At 36.8% G+C, this 17333-nt stretch overlaps 1 protein-coding gene across 2 annotated transcripts in view; it reads right to left on the minus strand.

Annotated features, from left to right (window-relative positions):
- The window catches only part of LPGAT1 (lysophosphatidylglycerol acyltransferase 1), an 82253-nt gene that overhangs the window by 43430 nt on the left and 21490 nt on the right, over positions 1-17333 (minus strand). For both annotated transcript variants that reach the window (XM_028125743.2, XM_088017204.1), the window contains exon 3: positions 128-246. In XM_028125743.2, the coding sequence (XP_027981544.2) occupies positions 128-246 (119 nt within the window). The remainder of the gene's footprint in view (positions 1-127; positions 247-17333) is intronic.

Below are 17333 nucleotides of genomic sequence, written 5' to 3' on the forward strand. Positions count from 1 at the left end.
AGTTTTCTCAATTTTCAGGAAAAGTAGAGATATTACAGTTTACATTCCAAACCGCAGTAAGATGCTTGAATAGATTCTTCATTAACCTCCCCCTCCTGCTGTCTACGTCTGCCTTCAGGATGCTTACCAGTCCTTTGTCCTGGAGGCACATCATCAGAGTGCATACATCTCCTGTTGCCTGATGATTGACCAACATTACTGCTTCATCTTGTGAAACTGCTTTAATATCGTCCCCCCATTCCATCACTGGAAGAACAAAAAAACTGTCACTTTAGAGATTCTACATTACTAGAAACCTTATATTAGACAAACTGGTGTACATCCATGATGATAGATCACTTAGCTAAAACTTTGAAAGTCCGAACTAAGTTTACTTCCAATAAGTATCAGGCTGTCAATCTAACATCGTATAAAGCCCCCAAATATCCATTAAAATGTAAAAATGGTCATCCTTTGATCTAGAAGTTCTACTTCTTAGAATTTATCCTGCAGAAACATTTGTCCAAATAGGCAAAGATAGATGCATAAAGGATGTTTACTGGAACTTAAATATTCACCAATAGGGGAGTAGATAAGAAAGTTATGATATAATGGAAGAGTACAAATCCACTGAAAGAATAGAGAGTATCTCTATACACTAACGCAAAAAGGACTTCTTATCAAGGAAATAAAGCAAATCACAAAACAATATATATAGCATGATTCCACCTTTTTAAAGAAGGAATAAAATTTGTCATGTAATACAATAAAAAAAGTCTAGGGGAATGAATTCTGAACTATTGATATTGATCATGATTAGGACAAGGTTTCCAGAGCTCCTCAAATTCTACCTTATAATAAAATGTGAAAATATTACAAATATATGCAAGTATTTTCACTTTTAAATAAGAAAACTAATAAAGATGTTACACTTATTAAGAACCTCCAGACGAAAAGTCATTGTACCAGAACCTATATGTACACTCGAAGGAAAACACTGGTTATCTCTATGTAGTTATGCCTCATTTTACAGTAAATCTACTTCACAGAAAAAAGATAATTGAGCATCAGTTTTGAACATCAGGATTCTACAAGACAAAGCTTCCAGGGTTCCTCAAATCTCTGATATGAATTATGAGAGGCTGATTATACATTAGTATTCACTCCTCTCACGCACGGCTAAAGGCAAAGAAGTCAACCCGCCTGCCTGTAAGAGTTCTGGATGCAATAGGCATGGGGAGATGTGGAGCTCACCTGCTCTGCCTCCTCCAGCCTCCCTCCTTCTCCAGCCACCCTCCACTGTCACCCCAACATAGGGGAGCTCCTCATAAGAGTTCACGTGAGAAAACGGGTCTGCTAATTGTTTCTTTCTGTTAAAACCCATTTAAGCAAGGTATCTATTTATTGATTTTAAAGACCTTAAAATTTGTATTAAGGAGGGCACCTGGGTGGCTCAGATGGTTAAGCATCTGCCTTCGGCTCAGGTCATGATCCCGGGGTCCTGGGATCGAGTCCCGCATCGGGCTCCCTGCTGGGTGGGGAGCCTGCTTCTCCCTCTGCCTCTGACTCTCATGAATAAATAAATAAATAAAACATTTAAAAAAAACAAAAGAGACCATCTTCATAAAAAAAAAAAATTTGTATTAAGGAAATTTTCAGCTGGGCTAAACATAGTCTTAAGTTGTGGGACCGCTTTGCAAAGTGAGGTATTCTAATCATTACCAACACTCAAATGTTATCCAACACTCAAATGGCTTATACTGTATGGGAAAATTTTTATTTTAGTTTTTTTAAATGAACGCAGCATAAAACTACACTAAAGGGATGTCAAATAATCCTTAAATAGAGGTAGAACACTGGGAGAGAACCCAGCCCAGCCCCTTGAAAAAGGCAGCAGCACCAACTTTCCTTCCAGTGGCCTTTCCTTCCCCAAGTTCCCAACTCAGCTCAGCTGACAAGCTAACTACTGAAACATATTTAAACAGCTGCTGTATCATACATTGCTGTGGGGAGTATGAATTGGTACAATTTGGGAAGTCAGTCTGGCAATATATATCAAAACTGAGAAATGCAGAAATCTTTTTATCCAGAAATTCTACTTCTAGGAATTCAACTTACAGATATTTATGTGCAGACTGACACATATGCAAAACTAGTTATCACAGCCTTATTTGTAAGAGCAAAGAGGAAGGGGCACCTGGGTGGCACAGTTGGTTAAGTGACCAACTCTTGGTTTTGGCTCAGGTCATGATCTCATGGTCTTGAGGTCGAGCCTTGTGTCAGGCTCTAGGCCCAGCTTGGAGTCTGCTTAAGATCCTCTTTCCCTTTCACTCTGCCCCTTCCTCCCTTTCATGCTCTTTCTCTCTAAAACAAATAAATAAATCTTAGGAAAAAAAAAAAAAGGAGGAAAGAGGAAAACAACTCAAAAGGGAGACTAGTTCAAATTCATAGAAATTGAAAAACAGTGATGGTTTCCAGGAGAGGGAATTGGGAAGGTGCTATCCAATTAGTAGAGAGTTTCAGTTTTGCAAGATGAGAAGTTCTGGAGATTGGTTACACAATAATGTGAATATACTTAACAGTGCTGAACTGTACACTTAAAAATGGTTAAGATGAGGGATGCCTGGGTGGCTCAGTCAGTTGAGTGACTGACTGAGATATATTATATTTTTTGAGAAAGAGAGCAAGGCTGAAGTGGGGCTTGATCTCATGACCCTGAGATCTTGATTTGAGCTGAAATCAAGATCTCATGACCCTGAGATATTGATCTGAGCGGAAATCAAGAGTTGGATGCTTAACCGACTGAGTCACCCAGGTGCCCCTCCCTCCATCATTTTTAAAACCCAACTGGTGGCATCCCTGACACACTGTTCTGCATTTTGCTGTTGTTACTTATAGTATATTGTTCCATACTGGTATACAAATTATATGATTACATAATATTCCTTTACATAGATATATTATAATTTAACTAGTCTCCCTTTTTAATTCTTAATTGTGATGAAATATACATAACACAAAATTTATCATCTTAACCATTTTTTTAAAGATTTTTAAAAAATTTATTTGAGAGAGAGTGCACATGAATGGGGGAGGGGCAAAGGAAGAGGAAGAGAGAGAATCTCAAGCAGACTCCACACCAGCACGGAGCCCCACGGAGCGGGTGGTGCGAGGGCACTGGGCACTGGGCGTGGAGACTGCTTAAGATTCCCTCCCTCCCAGGGTGCCTGGGTGGCTGAGTCAATTAAGTGGCTACCTTCAGCTCAGGTCATAATCCTGGGGTCCTGGGATCGAGCCCCCAATTGGGCTTCCCTGCTCAGCAGGGAGTCTGCTTCTCCCTATGCCCCTCCACTCACTCATGCGTGCTCTCTCTCTCAAATAAAATGTTTTAAAAAAAAAATTCTCTCCCTTCCTCTCCCTCTGCCCCTCCCCCCACCCCACTCATACCCTTTCTCAAAAAATACAATAAAGTAAAAAGAATGGAGGGAGATATATTTGCTAAATAAAAATTCCCCCATTGTGCCTCTGTTGACAATCCTTCAACAGAGACAGAAAGACACACACACACACACACACACACACACACACACACACACACACTATTCTTTCATTAATTCATTCCTCATTCAGTAAGCCAGCACCAGGCACTATTAGGTGTTGTGGATATAAAATGAAAAAATCAGTTGCATTTCTATACACTAAAAATGAGACAGAAGAAAGAGCAACTAAGGACTTGATCCCATTTACAATTGTACCAAAAACCATAAGATACCTACGAATAAACCTAACCAAAGAAGCAAAGGATCTGTACTCAGAAAACTATAGAACACTCATGAAAGAAATTGAGGAAGACGCAAAGAAATGGAAAAACATTCCATGCTCATGGACTGAAAGAACAGATATTAAAATGTCTATGCTACCTAGAGCAATCTATACATTCAATGCAATCCCTATCAAAATACCATCAATTTTTTTTCCACAGAGCTGGAACAAATAATCCTAAATTTGTATGGAACCAGAAAAGATCCCGAATAGCCAGAGGAATGTTAAAAAAGAAAACCAAAGCTGGTAGCATCACAATCCAGACTTTAAGCTCTATTACAAAGCTGTAATCATCAAGACAGTATGGTGGTACTGGCATAAAAACAGACATGTAGATCAACGGGACAGAATAGAAAACCCAGAAATGGACCCTCAGCTCTATGGTCAACTAATCTTCGACAAAGTGGGAAAGAATATCTAATGCAAAAAAGACAGTCTCTTCAACAAATGGTATTGGGAAAACTGGACAGCCACATGCAGAAGAATGAAACTGGACCATTTCCTTATACCATACACAAAGATATGCTCAAAATGGATGAAAGACCTAAATGTGAGACAGGAATCCATCAAAATCCTAGAGGAGAACACAGGCAGCAACCTCTGTGACCTTGGCCGCAGCAACTTCTTGCTAGACACGTCTCCAAAAGCAAGGGAAACAAAGACAAAAATGAACTATTGTGACTTCATCAAGATAAAAAGCTTTTACACAGCAAAGGAAACAGTTGACAAAACCAAAAGACAATCCACAGAATGGGAGAAGATATTTGCAAATGTCTTATCAGGTAAAGGGCTAGTATCCAAAGTCTAAGAACTTATCAAACTCAACACCAAAGAACAAATAACCCAATCAAGAAATAGGCAGATGACATGGGCAGACAGGTCTCCAAAGAAGACATACAGATGGCCAACAGACACATGAAAAAGTTCTCAACATCACTTGGCATCAGGGAAATACAAATCAAAACCTTAATGAGATACCACCTCACACCAGTCAGAATGGCTAAAATTAACAAGTCAGGAAACGACAGATGTTGGCAGGGATGTGGAGAAAGGGGAACCTTCCTACACTGTTGGTGGGAATGCAAGCTGGTGCAGCCACTCTGGAAAACAGTATGGAGGTTCCTCAAGAAGTTAAAAATAGAGCTACCCTATGACCCAGCAATTGCACTACTGGGCATTTACCCCAAAGATATAAATGTAGTGATCCAAAGGGCACCTGAACCCCAATGTTTATAGCAGCAATGTCCACAATAGCCAAACTATGGAGGGAGCCCAGATGTCCACTGACAGATGAATGGATAAAGAAGATGTGGTATATATACATTACTCAGTCATCAAAAAAATGAAATCTTGCCATTTGTAACAACATGGATGGAACTAGAGGGTATTATGCTAAGCAAAATAAGTTAATCAGAGAAAGACAATTATCATATGATCTCACTCATATGTGGAATCTAAGAAACAAAAGAGAGGAGCATAGGGGAAGAGAGGAAAAAATAAAATGAAATCAGAGAGGGAGACAAATGATAAGAGACTCTTAATCATAGGAAACAAACTGAGGATTGCTGAAGGGATAGGGTAACTGGGAGATGGACATTAAGGAGGGCATGTGATGTAATGAGCACGGGGTATTATTTAAGACAGATGAATCACTGACCTCTACTTCTGAAACTAATAATACATTGTATGTTAATTAATTGAATTTAAATTTTAAAAAGGGAAAAAAGGAAAATAAAATAAAAAGATCAAAAGTATTATTCTAATAGCAGTTAAAACATTCAAAAGTCTAGGTTGGTTCTATAAATATTGAGCTATTAAGAGGTAATGTGGAAAGTCTTCTGGCTCCACATCTATATAAACAGAGGTTTCATAACCAAATATTCCTTTAATGCAATTTCTGCCACATGAATGGAAAATGCTAGATACCTAGGTCTATGTAGCGGGAAAATAAGTTTTTTTTACATAAAATGTATCCTACCTATTTGCTTTATACAGGGTAGATAAATCCAGTGTGTTGGCTTAAATCTCTTAAATTGAATTTAGAACCCTTTGAAATGGTTTGAATAGTGTCCCCCCGCAACCAAATTTACATCCATCCAAAATCTGTAAATGGGACCTTATTTGAAAACAGGGTCTCTGCAGAGATAATCAATTTAAGATGAGGTCTTACTGGATTAGGGTGGGCCCTACATCCAAGCCCAATATGATGGGTGTCCTTTAGGAAGAGGGAAATGTGGACAGAGAGATTCACAGGGAGAATGCCATGGGACAACAGCGGTGGGGACTGGAGTGACAGGTCTGTAAGCCAAGGACTGAGGACAACCACCAGAAGCAGTAAGAGGCAAGGAAGGATCCTCCCCTAGAGCTTTCCGAGAGAGAATGGCCATGCCCATACCTTGATTTTAGACTTCAAACCTCCAGAACTATGACAGAATAAACTTCTCTTGTTTGAAGCCACCCTGTTTGTGGTACTCTGTTATATTACAGCAGCCCCCTGAAACTCATATACCCCACCCACCTCAACTTTCCCCATCCCTTTTCTCTCTTTCCTATTCTATTCCCCCCCAAATTATAGTTTTTTTCTGATCAAATATAGGAAAAGAATGGCACTGTACTTTAAACATCTAGAACATTTTGTAATAGACATCTGACGTTATGTATTATAAATGGCTCTTAGTGTTCATTTCTATAATCCTTTCAGGGTATAATCACTAAGAGTTAATTCAATATATATTTTATCTCTCAGCCATAACTTAGCCAAAATTTATTTTCAAACTAAGTGTCAATTTACTAAGACTCACATGGCATACTGAATCAAACAAGTGAAGGTAGTTCAATCAAATTTTTATTAAAAAATTATCCTGATGTAGCAATAAAGTCACGTTGAATTTTGTAAAATCTCAATTTTATTCAATAAATTTAGTTTCCAATATTTATGGTATTCTTTTATCATACTTTTACCATACCACTACATTCTTCAAAGATCACTGTTAGAAAGTCATATGATAAACAAAATCAAGATAAAAATGCTTGTAGAGAAAAGGCATTTATTTTATGTATGAAGTAGGTATGTTCCTCAGTTCATACCTTGCTTTCCCAGAACCTGTTAGTATAATAATGGAGCCAATATCCCAACCAAGGAATAGAATTATTTGCATGTTAAAGAACAGAAGCTCTGGATGCCTGCCAGTTCTTACACTGGACTGGACTGGAGAACAAATATATTAACACACTGTTCTATGAAATGAATTCTCAAAAAAGAAAGAGGTCAGGTCCACTATTTCCAAAGAGAACGAAGGACAACTGAATAAAATCTGAAAGAAAACTTCTCTGGTTCTAACTGAATTTTTAAAATTCTTGTTAAAAACCAAAGCCAAAGATTATCACCTACCACACACACACACACACACACTTTTTTCTCTCTTTCTAACATATCATCAATAAACCTCCCCCAAAAGTTATAGACTAGTATTGATCGAGACAGTTCACATCTAAAAGAGAAAATAAAAGCAATATGAACCCATCAGAGATTCCTTAAAAACAGTGACGATAAGGCCATTATACTGACTCACAAAACAGAATTATGTGGGGAAGGAAGGTTGCTTAATATATGACCACAAGAGCTCACCTTTCTAAGTTCAAAAAAAATTATGCCTGAAAGTTCATGCCACAAACTGTTTTACCATTCAATGCTTCATTTTTCTTATTTATAAAATATGGATATTATTAATGCTGCTCAAATATAGAGTGAAAATGAGTGCTATATAATTGATAGAAGCACAGAAGTCCTGGGTAACTGGATTACATGGCAGTTGAAGTCACTTTTGGAATCACTATTAAGTTAGAGAGTCATATTTCTACTGTGTCATGTAAGGTCAGGTATTCTAAGATGAATAGTCAAGACTAAAGAGTGACTCCTCCCCACCAAAAAAAGTGAAAGAATTTCACATACCTCAAGAACTGTGGCTATTACTAGCCCATAGTGGAGGCAGACTGGGTCCATCCAAAGTTAGGGGACAGCAGAGCAAATGGGGCAAGATAGAAGGGGACGAGGATATTAATTAAAGGTGGCCGTGAGAAAGCAGGTACTTATTAATGGAGGGGAAGCTGGCTGGTGAGGAAGAAGCAAGCAAGGGGGAGATTAACTAAAAGAAACTGGAGAGAGGGCTACTCTAATAGAGATACTCGATCCATCCCCTACCTCCACCCTTACCCATCCTATTCAAACTCCCAGAAGCAGGGCCCAGACATTTAGGAAAAGCTCCCTATTCCACTTCTAGGTATTTATCTGAAGAAAAGAAAAACACTAACTGGAAAAGACATGTGACCTCCATGCTCACTGCAGCAGTTTATACATTAACCAAGATATGGAAACAACCTGTGCTCATCAATGAATGAATGGATAAAGAAAACACACACACACACACACACACACACACATGCACACACACACACACAAACATGGAGGAATATTATTCAGCCATAAAAAAAAAGTGAAGTCTTGCCATTTGCAACAATATGGATAGACCTTGAGGGTTTTATGCTAAGTAAAATAAGTCAGAGAAAGACAAATACTGTATGATCTTTTTTATATGTGGAATCTTTTTAAAAAGCAAGCAAACAAACATCAAGCTCATAGACACAGAAAACAGACTGGTGGTTGCCAGAGGGCTGTGGGAGTGGGGAGGGTGAATGGGTGAACTGTTTTTGTTTGTTTTGTTTTTCAGTTTAAATAAATTGTTAAATTTTTTTTAAAAAACCATAGTCATGTGTTATTACCAGATACCCCAAAAAAGCCCTTAATGTGAAAGACAGAAAATAGAAAAATAAAGGACCTGGAGGAAACAAACACATGAAAAAGAAAACTTCAAAAGAGACCAGCATTAATACACTGAGGTAAGAGATGATGATGACGATGATGGCAATATAACCATGAGATAAAAACAAGATGCTTAAAAAAAAAAAAAAAAAAGGAACACTTAGAGAAGAAAAATGAACTGTTGGAAATCACCATGTTAGTAAAAATAAAAATCTTAATAGAAAGATTGGGAGATAAAGTTGGGGAAATCTTCTGGAAGGTAGATAAAGAGTTGAAAAACAGGAGAGAAAAGATTTGAACATGAGAGGGCCATTCCACAAAGTCTAACATTCAAATAATAGAAGTTCCAGAAAAAAGAACAGAGGAAAAGAAGTCAAAGAAATAATTAACATCTAAAGATGTAAATTTCCAGATTGACAGGGAACATTCAATAACCAGTACAGTGGATGAAAATACCCACATCAAGGCATACATACTCACAAAGTTTCAGAACAATGCAGCCAAAGAGAAGATGCTACAAATGTTCAGAAAGAAAAAAATAGGAAACAAAGGTAAGGAATCAGATTGGCTTTGGACAATAGCTACAGAAAGTTAAAAGATGGCAGAGTTACGGTTTCAAAATCCTGAAAAGGAACTATTTCCAACCTGGAATTCTCTACCCAAACTATTCATCAGTTGTGACAGTAGAAAAAATATTTTCAGGTGTGCAACATCTCAAAAAACAAACCTCTTGTTTGCAGGAAGCTGGATATGTGCTTGCCAAATAAGGGGAAAAACCAAGAAAGAGAAAACTATGATATAAGAAACTGGGAATGCAAATCCAGAGACAGGCAAAAGGAATTCCCAGGAAGACAGGAAAGGGAGGTCCCAGGATGTGAGCTGCACACTAGACATACTGGATAACCAGTCCAAATTGGAGTAAGTTAGGGATTTTCCAGAGAAACTGTCCAAAAAGATGAAATTGACAGAATAGCATCTGAATGACTTGAGAACTCTAAAACTGACAAGAAGTTTGGGGTTGAATTAGTGATCATTTCAGAGAAAAGTAAGCAAAGGAAAAACAAAACAAAAAACAAAAAAACAAAATTTACTAACTCTAGGGAAAACACTGTGTAGGAAAGTAAAAGTAAACACAATTTTAGTATATGGCTCAGCTATGAACAAATTATATCTTCATAATTTTAAAAATCTCTGAATATTGATATAATAAAAAATATAATAAAAAAATACAACCTAGAAAGATTACTTTTTAAGGTATTACTTAAAAATAGGATGAAGGTTAACTTTTTCTAAAAAATGTATAATTTCTGAATATAAAATAATGTATGTAATTCTAGTGAATTAAAATAATACTAAACAACCCAGAAAAGAAAATCACCCAAAATTCCACTATCCAGAGATAAGAAGACACTATTAAAAATTTTGTAGTATATCTTCCAATGATTTTTCTATGTGTATAAAGATAAATTTTCAAGCCAAAAAGCAATGATACTTAACATACTGTGTTATACCATTTGAAGTTTAATATATCAAATTGTTATCATCAAATATGCTTCTACCTTATTTTTAATGCTATAATACTTTATTACATATAAGTCCTATAGCTTAGTTAATTCCCTAATGCTGGGTACTGGCTATTTATTACAGAAAGTGCTAGAAAAATAAGTACACAAACAAAGAACTATGGGGTTTCTGATCTAAAAACTATGGTAACTTTCTTAAAACAAAGAGTAAAAATGTTTCTATTTACAAATGTTAAGTTACCAAAACAAGTAAGTTAAAAGCACAAAAATGTATTTTAGGAAGTAATGGAACTGCTGTATATCTTGATTGTGATGCTGGTTATATAACTGCATATGTCTGTCAAAAACTCATAGACTATAAACTACAAGGGGTAAATTTTACTGTATGCAAATTATACCACAATAAACCTGACTGAAAAACACATGCACAAATTTAGAAGACATGACTTTCTAATATGTTCTTTTTTTTTTTTTTTAAGATTTTATTTATTTATTCATGAGAGAGGGAGAGAGAGAGAGAGAGAAGCAGAGGGAGAAGCAGGCTCCCAAGGAGCAGGGAGCCCAATGCGGGACTCGATCCCAGGACCCCGGGATCATGACCTGAGCCGAAGGCAGACGCTTAACCATCTGAGCCACCTAGGCGCCCTCTAATATGTTCTTTGAGTCAGTGAAAAAACTCACAGAAATCTAAAAACTTTGATGGATGTAAATAAGTTCTAAATGGATAACAGAGTTCCAAAGAATCAAAAGAGCAGAAACCAATGAAACCTTAGATAAAATAGAAAACAAAGAGAATCAATGAAACCAAAAGAAGCTCTTTAAGAAAATCAATACAATTTATAAACCTCTAGCAAAACTAACCAAAAAAACACCCCAAATTATCAATGTCAGGAGTGAAAGGACATCACTACACATATCACAAAGATTAAAAAAATTAAAGGTATATTATGAGCAATTTTACAAACATAAATTTGACAATTTGAGTGAAAGGACCAATTCCTTGAAAACCACAAACTAACAAACTCATCAAAGATTAAATAACCTGAATAGTATATAACTCTATTAAGGAAATTGATTATATAGTCAAAAATTTCCAGCCCAGGTGGTATCACTGGCATATTCTACTAAACATTTAGAAAGAGAACACCAATTTTAAACAATCTCTTCTAGAAAACAGAAGAGAATACTTCCAAGTTTATTTTTTATTTTATGAGACCAGCATTACTCTGATATCAAAACCAGAAAAATACAAAAGAAAACTACAGATTAATATCCATTAAAATCCTCAACAAATATTAGCAAGTGGACTCCAACAGTATACACCACAACCAAGTAAGAGTTATCACAGGAATGCAAGGTTGGTTCAATATTACAAATCAATCAAAGTAATCCACCATGTTAACAGTCTAAATAAGAAAAACCGTGTGATCATATTGCTATGGTCTGAACAGCTGTGTCCCCCTAAAATCCATATGTTGAAATCCTAACCCTCAAAGGTGATGCTACTTAGTCAATGGGGTCTCTGGGAGGTAATTAGGTCATGAGGGTGTGGCCTCATGAGTGGGATTACTGTTCTCATAAAAGAGATCCGCCAGAGATCCCCAGCCCATTCCACCATGTGAGGGCAGAGTGAGAAGGCCAAGAAAGATGGAGAGAGCCCTCACTAGAAGGTGACCATGCTGGCACCTTGATCTTGGACCTCCCACTCTCCAGAACTATAAGTGATAAATTTCTGTTGTTTATAAGCCACCCAACTTGTGATATTTTGTTATAGCAGCCTGAATGGACTAAGACATATGAATTGATGCACAAAAATATTTAACAAATTTCAATATCCATTCATAATAAAAAAACTCTTAGTAAACTAAGAATAGAAAGGAACTTCTTCAATGTAACAAAGTGTTTCTACACCAAACCTATAGCTAACATAATATTTAGTAGTAATTATATATTAATGCCTCCCCCATAAGATTCAGAACAAGGCAAGGATATCAAATTTCCTTTATTTCATAATATTCTGGAAGTTCAATAATGCAAGGAAAAAAAAGACATATAGGTTGGAAAGGGAGCTAAAACTGTTCATATTCCAATGGCATGAATATCTATGTAGACTATCCCAACTAATCTACAAAAAGCTCTCATTATTCAAGGGGCATATGTACCCTGATTTTTATAGCAGCATTAGCAACAATAGCCAAAATATGGAAAGAGCCCAAATGTCCATCAATTGATGAATGGATAAAGAAGATATGGTGTGTGTGTGTGTGTGTGTGTATATGTATATATATATATATATATATATATGATGGAATATTACTCAGCCATCAAAGAGAGTGAAATTTTGCCATCCAATGACGTGGATGGAACTAGAGTGTATTATGCTAAGTGAAATAAGTCAGTCAGAGAAAGACAAAGACTATATATTTTACTCATGTGGAATTTAAGAAAGAAAATAGATGAAGATATGGGAAGAAAAAAAAAGAGGAAAGCAAAGCATAAGAGACTAACTATTGAGAATAGACTAAAGGTTGATGGAGGAAGGTGGGTGGACGATGGGCTAAATGGGTGATGAGTATTAAGGAGGGCACTTGCTATGATGAACACTGGGTGTTATATGTAAGTGATGAATCACTAAATTCTACTCCTGAAACCAATATGACACTATATGTTAACTAACTGGAATTTAAATAAAAATTTGAAACAAAACAAAAAAACTCTCATTATTAATGTGAGTTTAATAAAGTTGAAGGATATAAAGTCAACACACAAAATATCAATCTTTTTTTATACTAGAAATGAACAAGAGGAAATCAAAAAATGTTTAAATCCTATTTACAATAGTTCAAAAAATATACTCAGATATAAATGTAAAACACATAGATGGGATCTGTATGCTAAAAACTCTAAAACATTGATGGAAGAGATCACAGAAGGCCAAAATGAAATGAATATCATGTTTGTGGACTGAAAGATTCAACAAAGTAAAGAGCTAATTCTCCCACAATTTAATCTACAAATATAATGTAATTCCAATCGATACTACAGGAAATTTTTCAGATACAGATAATAGATTCTAAAATTTATAAAGAAAGGCCAACAAACTAGAATAGCCAAAATAACTTTGAAAAAGAAGAATAAAGTTGGAGGAATCACACTACCCGATTTAAAAACTCACTATAAAGCTACAGTAATCAAAATGGTGTGGTACTGGTGAAGGACAGACACAAAGATCAACAGAACAGAAAGAGAGGCTAAAAATAGACCACACAAATATGGCTAAGCAAGTTTTGACAAAGGTGCAAAGTCAATCCCATGGAGGAAAACAAAATAGTCTTTTCAACAAACAAAATTACAAAAATATGAAATCTCAACCCATACCTTATAGAACTAATTCAAAATGGATCAGAGAGCTAAATGTAAAACTTACAACTACAAAACTTCTAAGAAAACTTAGAACATCCATGACCTGGGGCTAAGCATGTCTTAGACATGACAGAAAAAGCACAATCCATAAAAGAAAAAAAATCAGTAAATTGGACTTCATCAAAATTTAAACCTTTTGCTCAGCAAAAGATATGTTAAGGGGATAAAAAGACTGGGGGAAAATATATACAATCACATAGCCAACAAAGGATTTGTATCTTTGTATCCAGAATATATAAAGAACTTTAAAAACTCAGCAGTAACATAACAAGCCACCCAATTAAAACTAGGCAAAAAACTTGGATACTTCACCAAAGAGGATATAAGGATGACAAATGACTATGACAACATGTTCAACCATCATTAGTGATTAGGGAAATACAAATTAAAACCATATGAGCAACCAGTAAACACTTATTAGAATGACTAAACTTAAAAATACTGAGAATACCAAGTTTTGGCAAGGATGCAAAAAAATTGGAACTTGGAGATACTGCTGATGGGAATGTGGAAAGGTGAGCCATTCTGGAAACAGTTTGGCAGTTTCCCATAAAATTAAAAATACACTTACCATATGACACAGGAATATGGGTATTTACCTAGAGCAAGGATCAGCAAACGTTTTCTGTAAAGGGCCAGCCAGTAAATACTTTAAGCTTTGCAGGCCACATATGTCTCTGCTGCATATTCTTTTTTTGTTGTTGATTTTTACAAACATTTACAAATGTAAAAGCCACTCTTAGCTCATAGGGCCATATAAAAACAGAAAAATGTGGCCCATGGGGCATAGTTTGTTTTCTCCTATTCCAGACAAAGGGGAACTTACAGAACACAGAAACCTGTACATGAATATTTATACTGGCTTTATTCATAATGGCTAAAAACTGGAAACAACCCAAAAGTCCTTTAACAGCTGAATGGATATAAACTGTGGTACATCCATTCAATGGACTACTACTCAGCAAAAGAAAAGAACATTCTAATGATACATGCAACAACTTGGGTGACTTTCAAAAGTATGCTGAGAGAAAGAGGTCCATCTCAAAAGGTTCCATTTATATGACATTCTCAAAAAGACAAAATTATAGTGAAAGAGAACAGATCAGGGGTTGCCAGGGGGCTAGAGGCAGGGGGCAAATGTGATTACCAAGGATAATGCTTATTGCAGCATGGCAGATCTACAAATGATTTTTGCTCTGGTTTTTCTCCTTTCTTTATATTGTTCTGCTTCTCCACATTTTTGGCATTTGACTTATTACTTTTATAATTCAGGGAGTTCTCCCCTCCCCCCAGAACAAAGTAATAATGAAAGATTTTACTAATGTACTACATTCTTACTTGTTTCTTAAATGTCCATTTTCTCACATTCACCAACAACCTCTCCCCCAAAGTAGCCTGGGCCAAATTTATTTTTTTAAACCACTGAGAACTGAAGTAGCTAAGATTTACATCTTAGGTTTCTTTTGCTAGTATGTTCCAATAAAAGTACTTCTTTACTCTTTGCAAAGTCCTCAATTTGCTCAGTTTGTTTTCCCAACCTTTTAAATAGCTTCTTTCATTTACCTACAGAACACTATACTAAATTCAGAGATCAGAATTTAAATCAAAGGTACTTTAATTTGATTCTACTGGGACAGTTTAAGCAACAGAAATCAGTAGTATCTGCCTCAGGTTCCTGAAATGAGTAAGTGGAAGAAGGGAAATTCACACTTCTAAAGATTACACCAAATTGCCAGGAAATAAGTGTGCAATGTAGGTACTTCTTTGCTTTGCTACTAGAGCTTTAAATAGCCTTAGAATCTGACCATTAAAAATGGTAGGGGTTTGGGGCACCTGGGTGGCTCAGTCATTAGGCGTCTGTGTTCGGCTCAGGTCGTGATCCCAGGGTTCTGGGATCAAGCCCTGCACTGGGCTCTCTGCTCAGCGGGGAGCCTGCTTCTCCCTCTCCTACTCCCCCTGCTTGTGTTCCTTCTCTCGCTTTGTCTCTGTCAAATAAATAAAATTTTTAAAAATGGTAGGGGTTTTGATTTTAATGAAGTTTAGAATTAGAAATGAATTTAGAGATATGTGAATCCAAATTCCTCCCTTCACAGATATTTTATATCAAATACAAGAAACAGAACTCTGAGGCTGCTTCTTACCTGACCGAATTAGTCGTAAAGAAAAACAAACAGATGATAATATAATTAATTTACATCACCTCCTGCTCACTATCCCCCAAAGCACTTATTGCTGTATTCATTCATTCAACTATTTTATTCTCTTCATAGAGAAACAGGGTTCTAACACTGTGGGGGACATGAAAGTTTACTGGGACGCCATCCCAAAGAAATTAACTCATGGAAGTCAACTATAGGAGCTTGGCAGGTAGAAAAAAGAGAGAAAGCACAAGGTAAGGGAAATGAGAAATGAAAGAAACTGAAACAGAGAACATTTTAAATAGCACAGGCAATTCTGCCTGCCTTCCCAGCCCCCAGATATATGCCCTGGAGTAAGCCTGAGACCAGAATCATGACTCTGCTGTTCCTTGTCATTTTCACCTCTCGTGTGCCTGGCGTCGTGCCAGCATCTCACTCACCAGCATCTCAATGAGCTGTATTTTAGTTTTTTAAAAGATATATTTTCTCCCATCTGAAACTTAAACTTTCCAACTGATGTAACATGATCCCTGCCCGCAAGCTGTTTGCTCACTTATTGAGAATAAAAGACACACTGGGGAATAATGCATCATCTATGAAAATACGTACCACAGGCGGTAGGAGAAGAAGAAATTGTTGTGAGCTAACACATTAAGGGAGGAGACACCAAAGACATGGGGGAACAGGGCCTGCGTGGACACCTTCTGGAACAGATAGCTGGGACTGGGAACAATGAAAAATAAGGCTATTATCTGTAAATACGAGGTCAGGTGACAGAGACACTTTTAAAAGTCAAATAATAGAATTTAGGCCAGGAAATATAAAATTCCTTTTTTGTCACCAAGCAGGTGACAAAAGTGAGGGAAGTGGCATCCTCTCTGAGAGGAGGAAGCAGTGGGATTGTGTTAAAACAGACAGTGCATGCCCCACCCTGAAAGAGGGCAACTCCTGCCCAGCCCCAGTCTCTTGCTGATATCTGGGAGCATGGACCCAGATTACCATATCCTCCAACTTTCTAAGTGTAACTGGAAATGCGAGCATTTTTAGGAAAGTTAAAGAAAGAGGACATTAACCCTGGAGGAAGTTTCCTCCTGAGCAAACAGGAAGGAATGGAATCCAAACAAAGGGACATTCTGCACTGTAACTGGAAGAATAAAGGAAAGGAATACCAAAAGGTAAGACTGCACAGCAGGCTTGGGCCAGTTCACTAGAGCACCAGAATTTTGAATATTATCTTATAAACCCCAAAAAGCCCGCAGGGAAAAGGAACTGGCAGTATGCTGGATGGAGGGAAGGAATGAAAGGCTGGTGGGGATGGAGGAGAGTAGTTGTTTGTTAAATGAGGGGTGTTGTTTTAGGATGAGAATGTCTGTAGTATCTTTATATCCTAGAAGACAAGGGCAAAGATAGAAGGAGACAGTAATTAGTGAGAAGTGAGAGAGAGGGGATATTAGCTTTGGATAAGAGACTATCTCTGGATGAATGAGGGTGTGAAGAAATTGGGAAGGGGGATAAAGAAAAGGGGAAGAGTCTGCAGAGCCACCCACCAAACCCATGGCAAAGAGGCAATGAGTTAAAAACTGACCTAGGAGCGAGAACTGCTCAGAAAGTTATCACATCTATAGATAT

Source organism: Eumetopias jubatus, unplaced genomic scaffold (genome assembly GCF_037043125.1).
Source record: "Eumetopias jubatus isolate StellerSeaLion01/CBP00866 unplaced genomic scaffold, mEumJub1_p1.0 scaffold_12, whole genome shotgun sequence".
In the NCBI taxonomy this organism is placed as follows: domain Eukaryota; kingdom Metazoa; phylum Chordata; class Mammalia; order Carnivora; family Otariidae; genus Eumetopias; species Eumetopias jubatus.